The sequence below is a fragment of the Epinephelus fuscoguttatus genome, linkage group LG6 (genome assembly GCF_011397635.1).
Source record: "Epinephelus fuscoguttatus linkage group LG6, E.fuscoguttatus.final_Chr_v1".
In the NCBI taxonomy this organism is placed as follows: domain Eukaryota; kingdom Metazoa; phylum Chordata; class Actinopteri; order Perciformes; family Serranidae; genus Epinephelus; species Epinephelus fuscoguttatus.
Window position 1 is genome coordinate 16,841,283 of NC_064757.1, and position 20,735 is coordinate 16,862,017.

Below are 20,735 nucleotides of genomic sequence, written 5' to 3' on the forward strand. Positions count from 1 at the left end.
ATCTGCACCACTGTTTGTTGGCTGCATCTCCTGTTATGAGATGACACAGGGGTGAGAGTGTCTGTTTTTGGAGGAAAAGACGCAGTGAAGATTTAGCTTTAGGTCCACCCCCCTGCTGTGTTTGTGTATGTGACCTTCCCCTTGGGGCCAGATTTGCTCAGAGGCTGCAGGTTTCTTGAAGAGGAAAGTTATTTCTGGCCGGTTGGCAGTGATGTCACGAGTGTTTCCTCATCCTCCGGGCTTGGGTCAAGTTTAGCTCCAGAGATTCTCCTGAGTTTTCCTGTTGTTCTGGGAGAGGTGGAAAAGGTGTGGAGCCAACCAGCGAGGAGAGGAGGGTTGGAAAGGGGGGCTCACTGTCGCATCCCTCCCTCCCTTAATACAATGGTTCTTCTTTGGATGACAGATGCTGCTTAACCCACTCTGACCCGGGGAGTTGTGATGGCTCAGCTGAGTGACAGGCCCATAGAGGACACACTGGGCTCTACACTACACTGCCCGAACTGCGCAGAACGCCACCCCCCGAAAAGGGAAGGAACAGTCTCTTTGGGCAACCCCCATGGTAATATATGTCTGTCTGTGGAACACCATGAATTAAGGCTAGAGGAGGGCACCCACTTGTGCTATCTTGTCCTATTGAGTGAAATATTGAGACAAATTGAGTACTAAATCACTATGGAGAAGAGTGGTATTGTGACAGTGCTTGAAAGCCTGTAGACTGTCCATTGTCATGAAGTCGCCTCCGCAGCAGCTCTGAGCTGCATTTATCATCACTGGGGACTGAGGGGGAAAGAGACCATGCCATCGGTTTGTCATACTTAACTTGTCTGTCTCCATCTGAGAACACTGTAGTCAAAGCTAACGGGAACTGTATCACAGTGGTATTAGTATTACAGCCAGAATAATATCTTGATTTTGTCTGCTGTTAAGCTACAGCATGCTTGTTTATAGTGTCATTATTGGGCTTTGTGTTACAATGGGCCTTTATCAGTTGAGAAATGAACATGAATTCTAGTATTCCTAACGGGCTTTGCAGAGCTGTGATGGCCGCCTCGGCTAAAACAGTTTGATATGCACACACTTTTTTTTGTTTGTCTGGGTAAAACTCTAATGATGCTACATCCAGCTGGCTCAGATATAAAAGCGGTCCTCTAGCAAGGTGATACTGAGGAAAAAAGTGTTGTTGTTGTTGTTTTTTTTCCAGCAACAAGCACAGCAGCCATCAGAACATCTCAACATGCTTCTCCTTCCTTCTCGAGAAGACAGGTACTTTACACTGTGTCTCCTCCACAACACATCCACCCTGCCTCCTCGCTCAGAGCTGCTGTCCTCTCTGCTGCAAAGAGTGCACATCCACACACCCCCAAAAATTCCAAATATACACACATACTCTGTTCCCCAGCACCTTACGACGCCTTGTCCTGACCTGTCTCCAGCCTCAGCTCTGACACACAGCCTTCAACTCTGGGTGCAGGGCTGAGCACACAGCTGTGAGCTGCTTATTTCTTTACACACATCATAGATAAAAATACCTGAAACATCCATAACACTAAAGAGCAAATCAGAAAACAGTGAAGTTTAGATCAGCTTTGGGGTTTTAATGTACATATTTATGACTGAGTTTGTGTTTTGCACTGTCTCTTGTGTATTTGTTGTTGAGTTTTATGTATTTTAAAGACCCATCTAGGGACGTGCATTGCAAATTAGCTTGGGCGATGAAGGCTGTGGCGTGTGACTTATGTTACATACGTGTCCCTATACAATTAAACATTAAATTATAAATAAATATCTGATTGCATGAGCAAATCTAAGACACTAATTGTGAAATACCCTACACATACATTGCATTCCTATGTCAGCTGTGGTTGTTCTAGAAAAATAAAATCATATTTACCTTGGGAATAATTTTCCCTACTGCTAATATTGCTTTTCTTCAAAACTCAAAATTTCACATGATAATAAGAGATTACAATCTTGCTCCCAAGTATTTTAAGATGTCTAAAGATGTATAAACTAAAATGTAGTTTTTTGGCTCTAGGTTTTTATTTAGATTTAACAATTGTATTCCCAGTTTATAGCAATTTAGACTGAAACTGTTCTCTGAGTGCTTCAGCATGAACGTGGGCCGCCGCTAGGTGGCACTGTGTCTGTTTGGTAAAAGTCCTCTTGGTTCCCCCCCCAAAGGTAAAGCCGTCTGACACCAAATTCTCTAAATGCCCACTGTCCACAGTGTCGGGAAGGGATAATATGGTGTTCTCATTTCTTTAAAGAAAATATCCGTGGTGGCGAGCACAAGTACATTGTGTTCAGTATTTCCGCATGTTTTCTTTATTTCATATAATTACACACACTCCCCTCACTCACACACACAAGATGAATCCTGGATCTGAAATATTTGTAATACATCTTTCTTTTTTCTTAAGTAGTTTAAATTTGACAAAGGGAAATTATGCCATGCCAACATTTCTGAGAACAGAATCCAAAGAATCCCAAGAATTCACAAATTACTCGATAAATACACCAGAAGACAAAGGAAAAGAGAGAAACACACGTGTGAGCTACAAACAACATTAAGACACATTCTGAATTACATAACAATAACATCTGAAACATATGCAAAACTCAAATCTATGGCATTAAATTAAAATATATCATGAAGTAGGTTATTGGTCTGATTATAAAACAATTAGGGCCAGACACATAATGTAGGCTGACTTTCTTTTATTAGAACTTTTGTCTCAAACTCACATGAACATGCAGAAAGCCTATTTGCAATCATTTAATGTCTTATCAGGTTATTGCACCACTTAGCCTCACACAGATAACCCCGGCCATCTCGGGCCTGCAGCTAATTAACCTATAAAGTAAATGATCCTAATTTGGCCTTGGAAAAATGTTCTATTATAGTGAGTATAATACTAAGAGAATGCTATTGATTATCGGAACCGAAGCCCAATATCATCCACATGATTTAGTTCAGATGGTCTTTTAAGGAGGATTTTTTTTCCACCCCGTTGGGACACATTCACACACCAGAGTGCGGCGAGTTTGATTGGTCAGAGAGGTGTGAGCGTCACACACTTTATTCTAACATCAATATCAGCTCTGATATTTAGGCTTAATTTCAGATAGGTGGTGATTTCTCAGTCTGCACATCATGTTGGACTGTTTCATTGTTAAGAATAGATTTGTAGGAGCATTTCTTACATATGAGAACAAATTAAGCGCCCAGTTTGTGACCTCAGCACCGACTCATGTGAAATGTCTCCACGTTACAACTGGTTGCTTGTGTATTCGTTCCACAACAGCTTGTTATTGTGTTGCCTACATATATTTGATTTCCATTAAGTTATGTGCAGTGAAGCGCCTGGATGAGTGGGTGCAAGGGCTTAAAAAGTTTGTTCATATATAAAGTGGGTTAGAGCAACATACCAAACAGCAGTGTGCACATTTTCACTTTAAGCACTGCTATTCCAGTGGAGAATATGAAAGTTGCACATGTGTTTTCTTACCTCAATGATTCTGTTGTATAATTAACAAAAAAAGTTCCCTTTGCAAACTACATAATTATCTTCTGTGGAAATATTGCGCTATCTGTTTGGGTGAAATTTTAGGTTAAACCCAAGATCTGATTTTCACACAGGCTTTCACAATCTCACGGACCACCTTAAAAGCCTTTGTCCCGCCCTCGGAGCTTTCTTTGGCCCCTCTGATTGGCTGAGACCTCGTGGATGGAAGCGGCTGCAGAAATGCAAAACTTGTTGCTGGCTCCTTTGGACGCGTTGATCTCACACAGCGCCAAGCGGCAGAGCGGAGTGTGAGTGTATCTGTATCCCAAGTGCACTCAGACCACACCAGACAAGACTCGGTAAACGGAGGGACGCACACATTAGGAGCGAAACGCATTGAAAGGACTTAAGGCAGAGGCGCTTCGCTGCAAGGCGCATGACCGGCGGCAGCGGGTGAAGGATGCTGTCAAGCCGCTCCGTAGTTGTGGAGTGCGGGTAGTGCACGCCGCGCTACTCCGGGTTCAGGTCGCGTAAACGGACGCTCCGGTTCTCCGGTGCCTTGGTTGGAGAGCCGTGTTTGTGGACTTTCCTGCACACTGGACTTTTGGCTGCGTGCCTGTTGTCGAGATTTTGAAGGACACCGGTGGGCACTATTTATTTAAAAAACAGATTTTCCCCCCTCAAAGCCACAGAGGTAGTTTTAACCACACGGCTCCAGTTGGACTTTTTTTCCTTGTTTCCAGTATGGGACCTTATGCAAAAAGTCGCACCGGGACATTTGACATTGGACTGGAATAATGAATTAGCTGACAGAAATTGTCATATTCCCTCTTCTATCGCTCCAGTTCTTGTGCGCTCTCCTTTTAGTTTGTGAGCGAGATGTTTTTGTGTCATGTTTGCACCGAAGAAATGCGCACAGAGAAACTTTGGAATATGGTAGGTCACCCGTGCAGCAAGTTAAATTGCAGTGTTTGGTATTTGTATGCTTAATCAAAGACAGAAAAGAGAGCAGTCAAGTGCACGCATAAATAGGGGAGCAGGGACACGGTTTACGTGCGTATTTTGGACACAGTCTGTCCCCTCTCTCCACCGCGTCCTTGGAGAAGTTGAAAAACAAAAACAATTGCTTCAAAACAATGAGAACTTATTTGGTGAGTTTAAACATTTAAAGTGGATAAAGCAGTTTGATCATCAGAGTGATACAAACATTTGAATAGTTTCTTGTGTATCTCTTTTTTTCTTCTTTTTTTTTTTTTTTGCTTTTGGGGACAGACGGAAAAACAGACAGTGTGCCGATGTCTGGCAAACTGGCCGTCATGTGGGATTGATTGCAGGGGAGTATGTTTGGGCTGGAGCAGTTTGGTTCTCAGATTAATAGCAGAAACCCTGGCCAGTCAGAGAGAAACATAAACCAACCGAGACTGAACATGGGCTCCCACTATAAAAGCCCAGGTTTTCACGCCGGAGGCCCGCCGGGAGCCGTGGAGCCCGGCATGGGCCCTCTGAGCGAGCCGCAAATGCTCGGGCTCAACATGAACATGAACGGAGAGCAGTACGGGGGCTTTCACCCGCGGGGCCACTCGGACATGCATACAGGCGGCGGAATTCAGCAGCAGCAGCAGCAAGGACCCATGCATGGATTTTTTAACAACCAGCAACCTCATCAAGGACATCCTCACGGCCATCAACCTCACCCCCACCAACCTCACCCCCATTTCAGTGGGAATTTTGGAGGCCCAGAGCCAGGGTCATCATGCCTGCATGGTGGCAGGCTAATGGGCTACAACAACAATGGCATGGGACCACAGCAGGGCTTTGGAGAAGGATTTGATCCTCTCACTGAGGGACAGGCAGGGGATGGCTTTCCCCAGCAGCAGCAGCAACAGCGGCCTGGTAACATGCCTGACTTTCAACATCACGGGCCTCCCAGTGGCAGCCATGCTGTCCCCGCTCCCTGTCTACCCCTGGACCAGTCTCCTAACAGAGCAGCATCCTTTCATGGTCTCCCCTCCTCCTCATCATCCTCTTCTGAGTCTCATGGCCTGGAGCCTCGGCGGATGCCCAACCAGGGAGCTGTAGAGGGATTAGAGTATAACTTCCCAAGTGAGCCTCCGTCTGGACATTTTGATGTACATGTATTTTCCCCATCTGATTCAGAATCTCAGTTACCCCATTTTGGGCCCGGAAGGCCAGTTCCCAGTGGTAATTTCGCAGGGAACCCCGGTATGCCACGGACACCAGGTATGTCGGGCATCTCTAAAGGACACCAGCCGCCGCCACAGCCCCAGCAGCCTCAGCATGGAGTGTTTTTTGAGCGTTTTGGAAATGGCCGGAAGGTGCCCGTGGGAATGGAGCCGGGGGTCAATGCAAGACATCCTCTCATGCAGCAGCAACAACAGGCTGGCTTGATAGCCAGACAGAATTCATGCCCCCCTGGCCTCCCCCGACCCCCTCAGGCTGAGCCCGGCTCGACTAACCCTAACATTCTGGACGGAGGGGTCATGATGCCTGGCCAACACAACCAGTTTGAATATCCTATTCACAGACTGGAAAATAGGGGTCTGCACCCTTATGGGGACCCCATGTTTAATATGCAACAGCCAGCTCCTCCTCCATCCCAACAGCCCCCGAATCAGAGGCTGCAACACTTTGACTCTCCTTATATGAACATGGCGAAAAGGCCTAGATTTGACTTTCCTAATGCACATGGTGGTGAGGGCTGGTGTGGTGGTATGGATAACCACCTCTCCCCCTCTGCCTACCCCGGCCTGCCTGGAGAGTTCACCCCACCTGTGAGTGAAGGTTTCCCTCCAGGTCCCCTGCAGCATCCGGGGCCTGAGCAGCAGTCTCTGCAGCAGCGGCAGAACGCAGCCATGATGATTAAACAAATGGCCTCTCGCAACCAGCAGCAGAGGATGAGGCAGCCCAGTCTGCAGCAGCTGGGTCACCATGGCGATGTACCTCCTGGCCCAATGGCTCACGGAGGCCCAGTCGGGAGCATGCCACAGCCCAACTTTGACAGGGAGAATGGTGGCAGGATGCCCAACATTGATGGACAAAATCCTCATGTAACTCAGGAGAACTCCTGGTTCCAAGGGTCCCACCCACCAGGGGAGATGATGTCACGGCGTATGGGTGGAGCGGGTAATGAATCAGGGCCTCATGACATGGGGCTACAGCAGAACGGGGCTGGGATGATGTTTAGGCCAGGCATAGGCATGCAGGAGCCCATGAGAATACCAGGAGATGGGCATGTACAGGCTCTCCATTCCCCCGGCATGCACTCACAATTCAGCAACAACATGGGCAACCTCTCACAAATGCAGTCTCCAGGAGCAGGGACAGGGCACCCAAATGCACCAGCAGAGAGGCGGCCGGCTGACTTCCCTGCACCTCCAATGGGAGCACAGCCAACGTTTCCCTATGGGGGGGCTAACCGTCAGGGGCCAGCCCACAGTGCTCCCCAGGGGGTGAACACCTCACCAGGGAGCTACCCTCCTCAGTCTGAGTTCCCTCCAGGCCAGCGGTCGTCTGTTAGTAAGCTTGGAGCTCTGTCCCTCGGGAACTTCAGCAAAACCAGCACTAAAGACAGTGTTTTCGGCCAGAGCTGCCTGGCGGCCCTTTCCACGGCCTGCCAGAACATGATCGCTAGCCTAGGGGCCCCCAATCTTAACGTAACATTCAACAAGAAGAACCAAAATGAGGGCAAGCGAAAACTGAGTCAGACAGAGCAGGACATTAATAGCAGCACATCTAATGGGACTGGCAGTGCTGGACCTGAATATTTTCAGAGCAGCACTTCCCAGAACAGCCAGATGCCTGGCACTGGGAATAGCAACTCTAAGCCTGCAAGTCAAAGCCAGACGGTGCAGGGGGAAGCCAGTGCCCTCTCCCCAAATTACAACATGGACGCTACCCCGTGCAGTGAGGGGAAGGCAACAACAGGGAGTGGGAGAGGGAGAGGGAGGAGAAAAAGAGACAGTGGACATGTGAGCCCTGGAATTTTTTTTTCCCCTGACAATGGTAACCCTGTTGTAAGTCCAGGCCAGCAGACCCCCTCTGCTGGCGTTGGGGAGAGGGGTGGGGGAACGCCCCATGAGAAACACCTCCAATCACCTTCTTGGGGAAAAGGAGCCGACCTAATGTTGGGGGACCAGGCCGACCTGATGTCTTCTTTGGACAGTGGCATTCAAAGTGTCGCCAAGTCTGACAGTAGCTCACCACGAGTGGACTTTCCTGACGATGTCAGCACCCACTACGGCAACGAGGATGAGGTGTCCTCCAGCTCAGATGCAGGAGGGGCCTCGGCCACCAAGCCGAATCGCAGCCCTATGATCACCGGCTCACCCAAAATGCAGCGGAGTGACCATGGGTTGATAAATGGACAGAAGCCCTTAGGCATGGGCATTAACAATCATACTACCTCGACACCAGACAGCTATGGACTGAATGCTGGTGGGGGCACAGGGGCCAGTGGGGTGAGCCACCCGGGCACTCCTGGGGTGGAGCAGGTACGCACCCCATCCAGCACCTCTGGCCAGGAAGAAATCCATCCTCTGGAGATCCTTCAGGCCCAGATCCAGCTACAGCGGCAGCAATTCAGTATCTCTGAGGACCAGCCCCTGGCCATGAAAAATGGCAAAAAGAATGGCGACTGTCCCTCACAGAACGGAGACAATGAGCTGGCAAGCTGCAGCCCGGATGCTGGGAAGGGCTCAATGGGCACTATTGACCTTGACACCCTCATGGCAGAGCAGCACGCCACCTGGTACGTGCCCAGTGACAAGGCCATGATGGACGGGTCAGAGGATGACAAGGCCATGGGACCATGGGAAAAAAATAAGAGCCAAAACAACAGCAAAGAAGGTAAATCAAACACTTTATTCCTTTGGTTATGTTTCACCCACTTTTCTCTTTCTCCAACCCTCTGTGTCTCACACTCACTCTCACACATGCAGCACATACTACACTGACTGCTCCATTTTGCTTCTGAAATTAGTCAATCCTTTTCCTTAAAATGCCACTTACTTCTTTTTCTGAAATTCAGTGTAACATCACACACACATAACAAGTAAAATATGCTGTTAAAAGAAAACCTTTTGTCCATACTGTGCAGCCAGAAAGCAGCCGTCTCTGTGTAACTGGGGTCTTTTAAATTTTAGAGGTTTAACCTATAGGAAGATAATAAAATTAATGGCAGCAGCATTCAAGTCTTTACAAAGAAAAAGAAGATTTATGAGGTATTTTTCTTGTTAAATTGAATCAGTATTTGAAGAATGTAAAAAATGATACTCAGACTGGAGCAGTTTTTAAATGCCATCTGACTGAGCAAAGTAAACCTTGCACCTTTTTCGACAATGTATTTTTATACGTTTCTGCATTGTGGAGGCACTTCAAAAGAACAGCTCAAGTAAAGTAAACATTTCCTGTGGGTCTTTATCTCGGTTTTCAGGGTGAACAACTACATTGAGAAGATTAATAGCTTTTTGAGGATATGCGTTTGCGCAGCGGGGTTTCCCTCGCCTTGTTACGTGTTTGTTTTTGTTATTACCATGGGATAATACGGAGCTAGTGAAAGTGGATTGATTTTAGATTGGCATTACAGGATTTCAAGGATTAGATATCATGGTGAAACCAATACAGCCATTCAGGTTCAATTTTATTTTACGTGGGAAGTTAATTTACTCATTGTTTAATCGCTTGCTATTTACTATGTAGGTTAAAATTGCAGCTTTAATATTGTTAAGTAATTTATTATTTATTATTGCCTCCTTTGTCACTTTTAAATGAATTATTATTATTATATACCTCGATTATTGTAAAATATTTGTAGAATGAATTTAGGAGTTTTACAATACAAAGTTTCTTAAGGAGAATGTTAAATCTCCTGGTCTTAAGGCACAGAGGTAGCTTTTCAACTACACGCAGATATTACACTCTGCAGATGAAGGTTCATAATTACAAGTAGTTTTATCTTCATGTTTTTAAGGTGGCTCTTAATTAAAATACAGAAAAATAATTTAACCTGCACTTTGTTGCAGATTAGTTTCTCCTTATAATTCGTCTTCCTATACTAATAACAATAATAATATTAAGAATAATATTAACAATAATATTTAACGCTGTTATAATTATTATATATATAATTTTAATACTGCTACTTTGTTACGATTAAATTGTTATTTTATCAGTATTTTATGTGCCTTAATTATAACAGAAAACTAATTAAATGCATTATAATTGCGAAATAAGCCAAGTTATATGTATTGGTTTTATTTATCCATTTCTTTTTTATGCTTCTTGTCTTTTTCTGTCTGTCTTTTCTTTTTTACGTTGGCTATTTCCACATGATTTCAAACCAAAGCAGAGACAGAGATGGTTGATATTTCTGCATGATAAAATCTGTAAGAAGTGCCCACCGTCAGGGTAAAGCCACCGTTGGGCCTGTGAATGTGTGTATATATAATAATGTGCATGTATATAATAGTGATATAGCGCCTGGCGCGTCTCGAGCGCCTCTTTGTTCTGATCAGTGCGGGTGCAGAGAGGGGCGGGGGCGCGCGCCGCGCCGCGCGGAGTCTGGAGTCCAGGCGCATTGTTTATAAGAGACTGAGCTCAGGGTGTCGGGTACTAACACTAATGCCATTACTTCCACGGAGCACTGTGACTGTTTTCCACTGATGCAGCAGACTAATATCGCGGGTCACACCAATTATAACTCAACAGCAAAATAACAAGCAGTGTACATTTTTTAATTTGAGCCACAACGATCAAAACTAGAACATTTCACTTCTTCCAGCTATTTGTTTTCCTTATAATTGGTCTCCGCTGGTGCTCTCAGCTAAATTACAGGACAAATGACAAAATTATTGAACTTATTGTGGCTTTTCTTTTTTGTTCCCATGATTTCTTTCCATGATCATTTACAAAAGAGTTAACTGAGTACTAATTTATTATAAAAGAAAACAACAACAACAGAAAACAACAGAGCATAAGGATGTAAAAAAAAAAAATTGAAAAAAAGCCCACTGATGCCAGGAGATGATAAGTAACATCATCATTTTTGATATTGATTAATGAGTATTCTTTAGAGTTGGAAACCCAGCACTGATAGACAGTGACACCCTGTTGCTCTCCTTGTTTTAATTTCTGGGGCTGATGGCACATTTAACATGATAAATTCATAAAAATCAGTAGGTATTTAAAAGCAGAATAGTCTCATTCTTGCTCCAATTTCATCTCCCCCTCCTCTCTCCTTCTCTCTCCTCTCCTCTCCTTCTCTCCCTCTCCTCTCCTCTTCTCTCCTCTCTCAGCCCTCCCTGCATGGACACGAGGCATGCAGCTCTGGAGCGATCGATAGCTAGTTAGCACAAATCACGGCTCCTGACAGTTTCTCATTTGAGTGCTTCAGACAGCAAAGATGAAAAAAAGGGTGGAGGTGTATTTGGGAGGGGAGGGGGATTTCGAGATTGAATCTGATGCTTAGGCTACACAGAAGGGAGCAAAATAACATAATAATTTAAGATAAGTCATAGCCCACAGTGTAGTTCCATAAGAGCCAGCATCCCACAGGCTTTTTTTTTTCACACTGCAAGAAATATCCACCTCTACCAATCTAGTCCTCACTCTTGTGAAGAAAACGCAGCCATTGGGGAGATAATGTCAGTGACACTAATTTGAAATTAATCAGGCCACTTCATTAGGCCATTAGCATGAACTAAATGTAGCTTGGTCAAGAAAATTCTTCAAAGATGAACATTTTCATTAGGACAAATTTAATTTAAGTAATTCCAGTGACAGTGGAAATGATTTTCCCCCCATTTAAAATAAGTTAAAATAACATTTTAATCACCAGCACAAGATGACATCACCAGTTAAGATATTTTTTGCAGTGGAAATATGTAGAAGGTTATATAAGTCTGAAATGTAGGTGAAGAAAAATTGTTTTCTGAAGCGGTAGAATTTCATTTTCTTACAGGTAAAAACATGTGAAACAGTTTTCTATCTGTCCCCTTCCAAAACTCCTTTTGTCATCAGCATTTCATTTACATATATATGTCTATTTTTTGCTCTCTTGTGGGGTGTATTTGAATTATGCATAGATTATTTTAATTCTTAAACAATTAGCATTTTATCAGGTTGTTAAGATCACTAATGATAAACCGTAATTAATACATTTACAGAAAATATTTTTAATACCTAATTTAAAATGAAAATGTAGCTGAAAGTGCATTTAAATTAATTATAATTATAGGCAGAACTTTAAGTGCTGTCACGTCTTAATTTTTAGATACGTTGTGAATTACTTGTCAAGTGTTTAACTTTACCCAGAATATGACCAAAAATATGAGATCATCTCTGTCTAGTGGGAGTTTAGTTTTTCTCCCGAGAAATCACACATGATGCGTGTTATTATTTTATTTTATTTTTTTAGTTTCGCTCAGTGTTGTATACAAAATAACCTTTAACTACCTGATAATTTAAACAGGTGAATTACGGTGTTGTACTTTTGGTGGTGCAGAGGAGTTTGCTTCAGATGAAAAAAGTTGGAGGTCAAGGGTCAGTTTGGTCGTATGAGGTGAATGTTTCCATCGCTCAGTGCAGCCTCACTAAAAGCGCTCAGTGTCAAGTTGTGTGAAACTTCAGAGGGACCCCAGATCATTCTGTAGCCAGGTGTGTTTGCCTCAGCGCTTTGACCAAGAGAGACTTGAGGATCCACAAATCTCGCTATGATCTAAATAAGAAATTCAGCGTCATTCTTTAGCTAACTTCTTTAGCTAACTTCCTCTGAATGTCTGAGCGTGCAGACAAGTAGCCTATAAAAGTTCAACTGTGCTCTCGGAGCTGACGTCTGTTCACCCAGTGCATCACAGCTCGCCCTCTCTGTGCTCCCTGTGTGCCTGTTTAAAGTGATGCGTGCTGCAGTAATGGCCCCCTTTGGACCCCATATTTTTGGCCTCCTCTCTCTGTGACAGCATGTAGCTGAAGTTTTTCACCAAGACACAGCTATACCTGCCGCTGTAAGCTTGCGGCCTGCAGAGTCTCGTGTGCAACACAGCATCTTGTGCTCCAATGGAGGCAAAGAGTAGAGGTGTACGCAAGCAACTTTCCTCATACGGTGCCAGTTAATATTATTTCCCCTTTCATGTAAAAAAAAAAAATATTTTATGCTCTTCCTCTTCCCTTCTTCTCTGTATATCTTAGCCAGAAGCCGACCGTTCATTTGGAAACTTATGCACAGTCTTGATAACAGGCAGCCAGCAGGCGTAGGAAGTGATTCAGTTATTTTTACTTTTTGCCACACACACTTGTGTGACTTTTTTTTTTTTTTATCAGCATAGTTAAAACACTTCACAGTTGACCCTGTGGAATAGTTTCACTCTTCACTCTCAATAATCAGCCCATAAACAGCTCTAATCATGATCAAATCTCTTTGGCTCTGACTTTGACAGGTTTGAAAAGAGGGAACTTGCATCTTATCACACCTACTAGAAAGCACTTAAATCCACTGAAAGAGCCGTATTGATATTCCACCATGGAGAACAATCCTGTGAGACTACCTGCCTTTGACATTTCAGTACGACAACAACCCCACAAATCACACCAGTAATTTCTATTTCCTTTTTCTAAAAAAAGGAGAAAGTGATTGGCACATGCTTGAATGTGGAAAAAACAGCTCGGGGCAGTCTATGTTCTTTACCTGTCATTACAAGGTGTTTCATATTGACTTTTTTTTTTTTTAACAACATACTTTCACCAAGCCCCTTGCACACTCCTGTACTGCAGTAATGATAATCATTATGATAATCATAGCAATTAGCCTTGGTAATATTGTTTCCAAAAGTCATAATTCATCCTCAGGCGACTCATGTAAGTTGGTTATTGACAGATTCATGGGGGCTACAAAGAGCTGCTAGTTTATGTCCACAAGTGCTGATTTTAGCAACGTAAATACATGATTATAATGACGGAGCAACATCTGAGACACTAACATCCTCCTAAACAAACACGTTTTCCTTTTCTTGCTGTGTTTGTGATTCTATGCATCTGTGTGTGTGTGTGTGTGTGCATGTGCTGGTATGCACGTGAGTGTGTGACGAAGGGCAGGTTTGTAGACACTGCAACTTGATAGTGTGGATTTGTCAGGTGTAGACATAAAGTTTGATTTATTTAGACTCGGTGTCAGGCTCACAGCTCCAGCCCCCCGATCTCAGGTGTCTCGCTTGGTGGAACACGCTCACTTAATTCTAATGTGTTGAAAATATTTAAGAGTATTTACCCGACTTGTAAATAGTGCAGGACTGAAAAGCGCCTATCATGCATATAAAGCATCTGGAATTTAAGACAGCGTTTATGTGTGTGTGTGTGTGTGTGTGTGTGTGTGTGTGTGTGTGTGTGTGTGTGTGCATTCGAGTTTGTTTACGTGCTACGTGTGTGTGCGCGTGCACGCATGTGTGCTCTATGTTCCCGGGCTTTTGCAAGACATTGAGCACTAGTGACAGTCAAAGGAAGCCTATTAAAGAAGTGTGCTGGTGACTGATGAAGAGAGAAAAAGATGAACAAAGGTGTCAGGCCTTGCTGGATTTTCAACTCTTCAAAATAGCAGCTCATCCGGTGTTTTGTTTTCCCTGGGGAAGGGTGTTAGAATAAAATAAAACTTGTCTCAGCATGTGGTAAATATTCTCCTCGGATGCAGCAGGGAATGGAAAGCTGAGTTTATCTGGGAGATGCACAGAACGAGCAGTTTCAAACCTTCAATCGTAGATGTATGTGACATGCCTCCAAATGTCCACTGTCTTGCTGAATGTATGCCAGAACAAAAAAAAAGAAACTCCTGAAAGGGGTTCATATGTTGCCCGGGGTATGAGCACAGCTTTTAAAAGGTGTGTGTTTTCAGGTTTTCAGAGGTGCAGATGTTGTCATGCTGCCAGCAGCGGTTATGTTATTAACCGTACAGGTAGTCGTCAGGCGCCTTTAATTTGTATTGAGCAATTGACAAATGGGTTATGACACTGGAGCTGTTTCTCCTGGGTGACGGAAGGAAAGACTGATGGAGTGAAAGAGGAAGTAGGAGAGATAGGGTTTTTTTTCAGAGAACATCTGTAGTTTCGCTCATGAGGCGAGTGGCTGTGTAATAGCTACCATTTGCATTTACTGAAGAGAAAATAATTTAATTTAAAACATTTTTTTTGATCAGTTACATGCTTCATGACTATTGTAAATTCTCGTCTGCATGCAGTAGTTTTAAGAATATATTCTCTCTTATATCTATTTAGAATATTTCCCCCTATAATAATGCAGCTACAAAATACACAGTATCATTTTAAGATTTATCTATTTAATTACACAGATTAAAATGATCTGTTTACACTTTTTGCAATTCCTGGTGCATCATTCATAATTACCCCCGCTATTATTTAATCCAAAACAAATGTCTGTGTCATGCAGGTGCTTCTAACCTCAAAATTGCCACTGTTTTCATGTGTGGTTGACCTTTTCCAAAAAGGGTGAAAACACAGAAAACAAAGTGTTGCAGCACTGCGCTGAAACAAAATAGAGACTGCGAAGTAGATCAATATGTCACCGACTTGGACGACATGCTGGACAGGTCCTGGACATGGTTGTGAGTTATGAAGGAGGCACTAAATCACTTCCCATGTTCTGATTTGTGTCTGGTTTCCTAAGCACTTCTTGTGGCCAGAGGGGGAGGTGTGCATGTGTGCGTGTGCGTGTGTGTGTGAGTTTGAGGGGATGGGAATGGGTGTGTTGCTGGAGAGAAGGTAACGAATGCTGGGGGCAATGCCTGCCTGGGCAAGTTTTTTTTCCTTTATGTTGCAGGCCAGAGAACAGAGAGGAAATTCGAACCAAAATAACCCCTGTGTGAGAAATGTGCCCCCCCACTCCCTCTAGCTATCCTCCCTGCTCTGAGGGAAAGGTCACACTGCGTTAGTTGGGTGGGGGTTGCAGGGTGCCTCTCATGCCCCCTACCCACCCTGGGGCAGGGGGTACCTGGGACAATACCTCTGTTAGCCCCCCATATCATCTTTAAGACTTCCCTCAGCATGACTGTACTTATTTGATTTTCTACGTGGCTTAATTATTCGGCAGCGACCTTCATGTCCTGTCACTTTTGAGACATTGATGAGACAATATAGGGAGAACCTTAAGTCGCTATATTTCCACAGAAGAAGACCCTTTCTTGCCCCTTTTTTTGTGAAATCCGACTTTTTCTCTGTGGTTTGTGACGGGTGTTTTGTGCTGACAAAGACAGAATCCTCTCACAAGGCCATAGTGGTAGTTGTTATGCTAAAGGAATCTGACCTGATGTCACACACTGTCATAGGAGCGGAGGCCTTTGGGTGTTTTTGTCAGCGAGCCGAACATTCTGATTGGGCTGGTTTGTGTTCAGCCAGGATGGGGTCACGCCCTCGGGAGCATGGGGTTAAAGGTGAAGTGTCGTCATGGAAGTATAGAGCTCGGGATGGAAAGGGCAGAGGCCTGCCGCATGGGATTCTGGGGCCTGGGAAATCAATGTGACGGCTCTGAGGAACTTGCGCCAAAGAGGAGCTTTTCTTCTCCTGTTAAAGAAATACATTTCATTCAGCTGCTTTTCTGCCCTACATACTTCTCACAGATAGTCACAATATCTGTGTCAGCTTCAAAGGTTACTGTCATTGTTTTTAACTGCGCTGTTTTTTTGTTTTGTTTTTGGGATTAATTGAAAAAATAATTGCACGCTGTAACACTCATTAATAAATTGCTAGAAAACATGGTCTCTAAGCAGCCATTGTTTACCTCCCTGCGTTGCTCTGAGTGTGTTGAGTGTGTGTGATATGACATGTAAACCCGTGTCAGGCCGTCAGCTCCCAGACACATTGGTGTCATCCAGACAACCAGAGCTGCGCGCTGCGCTCCCAGCCTTCGTGGCATTCGAAGCTCTACTCATCTCCGTAAATCGTCTCTGGCTGTGTCTGTGAGACGGCTCCAAAAACCCCACTGCTATGTGTGTGTGTGTGTGTGTGCATGTGTGTGTGTGTGTGTGTGTGTGTGTGTGCATCATCACTAGGCACTAAATAACAAAGTACCGCACTTGGGGCGAGAGATATAGTGATATAAGTGCATCACATTAAATTCAGTATTTACTTAACACATCACAGTGGTAATCTTTCCTGGCTGTAATGTGGTTAAGGATATTTAGGTGTATTTGTGGCTCAGCGCAGCTGCTCGCGCTGTTACCGTTCTCTTTTTATTAGGTATTTTCCCCCTCGCTTGTTGATGCTAAGCACTTGTTCCCCTCAGATGAATAGGCTATTATTGAGATATTACCGTGGATATGAATTCTACGTTAGTCAATGAACAGCCATAACAAGATAGATCTTATTATATATATAAAAAAGATTCCCCTGCTTGCAAAATGTCATGGTGATTTGGGATTTAGACTTGTGTGATGTAGAATTTCACACTGCCGTTTCCACTTTTGAAGGAATGCGCCGCCATGGATAATGCTTACAATTTAAGGGTAGTGTCTTGATTTTTTTTCCATAAAATTCACATCCCTTGAATCCCCTTTGGCTACCCTGTAATGCTGGGTGATATTTTAATCCTGTGGTGGTCAAGTGTGTGGCTCTTTTTAGAAGTGGTGGATTTTGCACATGCTGTTAATTGAAAAATGTATTGTAACAAACAGCAATAGCTTTTTAACTTAAAAAGATGTTAGAAAAGTTAAAACTTAACATTTTTTTGCCCTTGACAGCATTCCTGAAATTATGTGTAACGGTATATAGATTTTTTTTTTTATGTGAGCTCATATCTGAACATGAATCCTGGGATTATACAAGCGATACATTTGTGAGTGTGTGCAGGAAAAATGAGTTATCACATTTGTTATTTGATCTGTGTGCATTTTTACCTCCCTCTTGTCCTTGCGTTAAAGCTGAGTGACGTGTTTAGCTGGGATTGTGTGTGTGTCTCTGTGTGCATGTCCATATGTATGCGGGTGTGTGTGTGTGTGTGTGTGTGTGTGTGTGTGTGTGTGTGTGTGTGTGTGTGTGTGTGTGCGTGTGGAGCAGCAGCTGAGGGCTGGTGTGGGTATGGCAGCGGCGGCAGTGGTTGGCGTGTTGTGTGTTTTCGGCCGTGCGTGTTGTCAGTTTGCTGTGTGTCAGCAGTGAGCCAGGGGAACGCTTGGCTGCCTATTCAGGCCGGAGCGGACCCTGCTGTGCCCAGCTAGCATGAGCTGCTGGCGGGTGCTGGAGGGCACAGCGCTGGGAAGACGAGAGTGTGAGTGGGTGGAGGGGGTGAGGCGGGGAGGGGTTGATACTGGCAGGGGGTGGGGATCCGCCATGCTGAGGTGTATGACTGGACCCTCTGGCGAATGTTAGATCTTGTCACCGCCACCACCAACACTGCTCTAAATCCTCATTTCTCCCTTACCCCCCCTCCCTGCACCCCCAGCCCCCACTTACACTGTGTCTCCAGTCCTTGGGAGGGAGATGGAGATAGAGAGAGAGAAATTTACAGAGACCGGCAGCCAGAGAGACAAACGAAACAGGGAACAACGGGAGGCTTGGCTGCCTGACCTTTTACCAAATCCCCCCACTTTTCCATTCCAGTGGTCGCAGCCCAGACAGGCTGGGGGGCAAGCCTGCCTCACTGCCTGCATGTCTGCCCACCCTGCCTCTCTTGGTTGTCCTCGCTGCATGGCCTGGGTTGGCCTTCTCTTCCCTGGCTGTGTTTTGTTAACACTGTGTCACTGCTGCCTCTGGGTTTGTGAAAGCAGAGAGGGAGAGGGATGGAAACAGTAAGCAAAACAAAACTGTTTAAGCAGCAGAGAAAGATGAGCTAAAAAGGGGGAAACAGGGTTGTGGGTGATACGGAGGTCTGCGCTCCTCTTGTCTCTTAGGTGAGCAGCAGACTGACTGGAGTGTTGTGATCCGCAGCCTCTGTGCCCAGACTGTGTCGTCTATCACAGCCTCTCCTTTCTCTGACACATGTAACTCAGCTTGTCAGAGCTGTTTTCTGCCTGTCTCTACACTCAGACACCCTGCACCTTAAAGCTCTGTGTCTTTGTGCAGAACACTGATCCGCTCACCATCCACATGGAGCAAGGCAGTCATATATTTTGTGCGGTGAGGCAGTGGGTGAATAATCGGACTGATTTTAGCAAAGGATCCCTAACATCTTCACACGCGCTATTTCTGCGCTTTGGGCTTCCTTAGAGGCAAAACCCAAAGCACACGATGCAACACTAGTGTCATAACACACAGCCCCACCATTACCTCTTTCCTAGTTGCTGTGTTCCTCTTTCCCCTGTTGTAATTTTTTGTATCTTCTTCAAAACTTTTCTTCATTTCTGCCCTCCTCTCCCTCAGTATGCTGCAGCCTGTCTCACAGCAGATGAAGTGTGACGCTGCGCTTTTATGTATAGTTTAGCCAAGCACTTCCCGTCCTCGTCAATCTTCCCCTTGACTAATTTCTGCGTTACACGGCACAAAGTGATTTTTCTCCATATGTGAAGCATGCATCTCAGACGTCAGCATTAACTCTCTGGCACAGCTGATTTTTTTTTTTTTTTTTTTCTTTATGTGACTTATAATCAACCTGTGTATGGATTTTCCGGAAGCTCGGTGCAACCATTTAATATGAGGCTCCACACCTTGCTGACACAGGGTCGATACTGTGGCACGGTCATTATACCACTAAATTGGGTCAAGCAGGGTTAAAGGCCAGTATTCTCCGTGCCCTTTGACCCTGTGACCGGAGGTTATGCAGGAGCTCTCCAGATTTGCACGCCTGACTGGGAGCGAATGAATGCATGTATGTTTGTGTGTGTGTTTTCACTCGTGTATATGAGGCATGAGGAGGTGGAGTGTGAGCAGAGGAAGCTTTGCTTACAGCCTCCTTTTCGGGTGGTATTGATGGGGAGGGGGGTGGAATAGTGTTGAATTAATTTCACAGTGCAGATTTAGAGTGGGAAGTGAAAATGACACTGGTTTAATTAAAAGTGTGTATTTTAAATGCTTCATCTGTACCAGAGAATGCCAATTGCTTGAAGTTGTTTTCATCTCATTTTTGTACAGTCTTAATTAACCTTTTCCTCTCTGTGTTTGTCTGCAGAATCAGAGCTCTCCCAGGGTAAGGCTGGAGCTGGGGCCCCGGGAGTCGGAGGAGGAGGGGGAGGAGGAGGAGGGGGAGGGAGCAATGGAGGGAACCACCTGCAGTGCCTGTCCGTCCACTGCACAGACGAGCTGGGGGACAGTAAGGGCCGAGGGGGGCCCGTCTCGTCCTGGCGCTCTCTCCACTCTGATATCTCCAACCGATTTGGGACATTCGTGGCGGCACTGACTTGAGAAAAAAAAGCAGGCCCAGCAGGAAGTAGGAGAGAAGATTAAGAAAAGCTTCAGAGACAAATAATGATGATGAGGAGGATGATGATGATGATGATGATAAAGTGTTGACGAGGCAACTGCGAGCAGCTCCTGCCTGTTCAGGGACAGAAAGACATTTATACTCGTAAATGCAAACATGACCACAGACGCTCACTCACTCTCTCTCTCTCTCTCTCTCTCTCACACACACACACACACACACACACACACACATACATGCACTCACGCACACATATACATGCACTCACGCACGCACACACACACATGCAAATACCATGTTTTTTCTGATACATGCAGTCACACTTTAGGACACTCTCTCACATACTGCTGGACAATACAGCGCGGGCTCTACTCAACAATGCCCACATCTGGAAAACCTCAAATCAATATTTTTTTTTCTTTTACTTTCTTTGTTGAAGAAAAATAAAGAAATGTCAAAGGAGGAGAATACAAAACCAGAAGAAGCAGAAGAAGAAGAAGAGATATTCAGTTGTCATTGGCTTCGATTGTATACCAGTGTTGAGTTTTGTGACGCGACCATGATCTCATGACTTTTACTCTGTTGCTTATTACAGCCTACCTGCTCTCACCTCAGTTCTGGTGACGGCTCTAATGTGTACATTATCCCTCGAATAAAGGCAATTGTACTGCTTGCATCCCCCCCAAATTTACAGATCAAATGCCAGCTGTGGCAGAGCTAGAGGAAGATGGGAAGAAGGGTGATTTTGCATGAATGTAAAACAGCTCACAACTCTTTTTTCCCTTTTTATGTGAACACAACATTTTCCCTCCCTGATAAAGAACGTTTTAACCTTTACCATTTGCTGCTCTTAATCATTTATGA

The 20,735-nt window shown here is 44.7% G+C and overlaps 1 protein-coding gene across 1 annotated transcript; it reads left to right on the forward strand.

The window, feature by feature from the left end:
- The first annotated feature begins 3,746 nt into the window (after nt 1-3,746).
- On the forward strand, nt 3,747-20,094 carry mn1b (meningioma 1b). The gene is made up of 2 exons (XM_049577759.1): nt 3,747-8,372; nt 19,620-20,094. Exons 1-2 carry the CDS (start codon nt 4,847-4,849, stop codon nt 19,850-19,852), a joined length of 3,759 nt encoding a protein of 1,252 aa, XP_049433716.1. The 5' UTR covers nt 3,747-4,846; the 3' UTR covers nt 19,853-20,094.
- The last annotated feature ends 641 nt before the right edge of the window (nt 20,095-20,735 follow it).

Bases quoted from the DNA above. Each gene is read 5' to 3' on its own strand.
- mn1b (XM_049577759.1), top strand. From the start codon at position 4,847: ATGTTTGGGCTGGAGCAGTTTGGTTCTCAGATTAATAGCAGAAACCCT. The intron at 8,373-19,619 runs GTAAATCAAACA...GTTTGTCTGCAG, and splicing joins CCAAAACAACAGCAAAGAAG to AATCAGAGCTCTCCCAGGGT.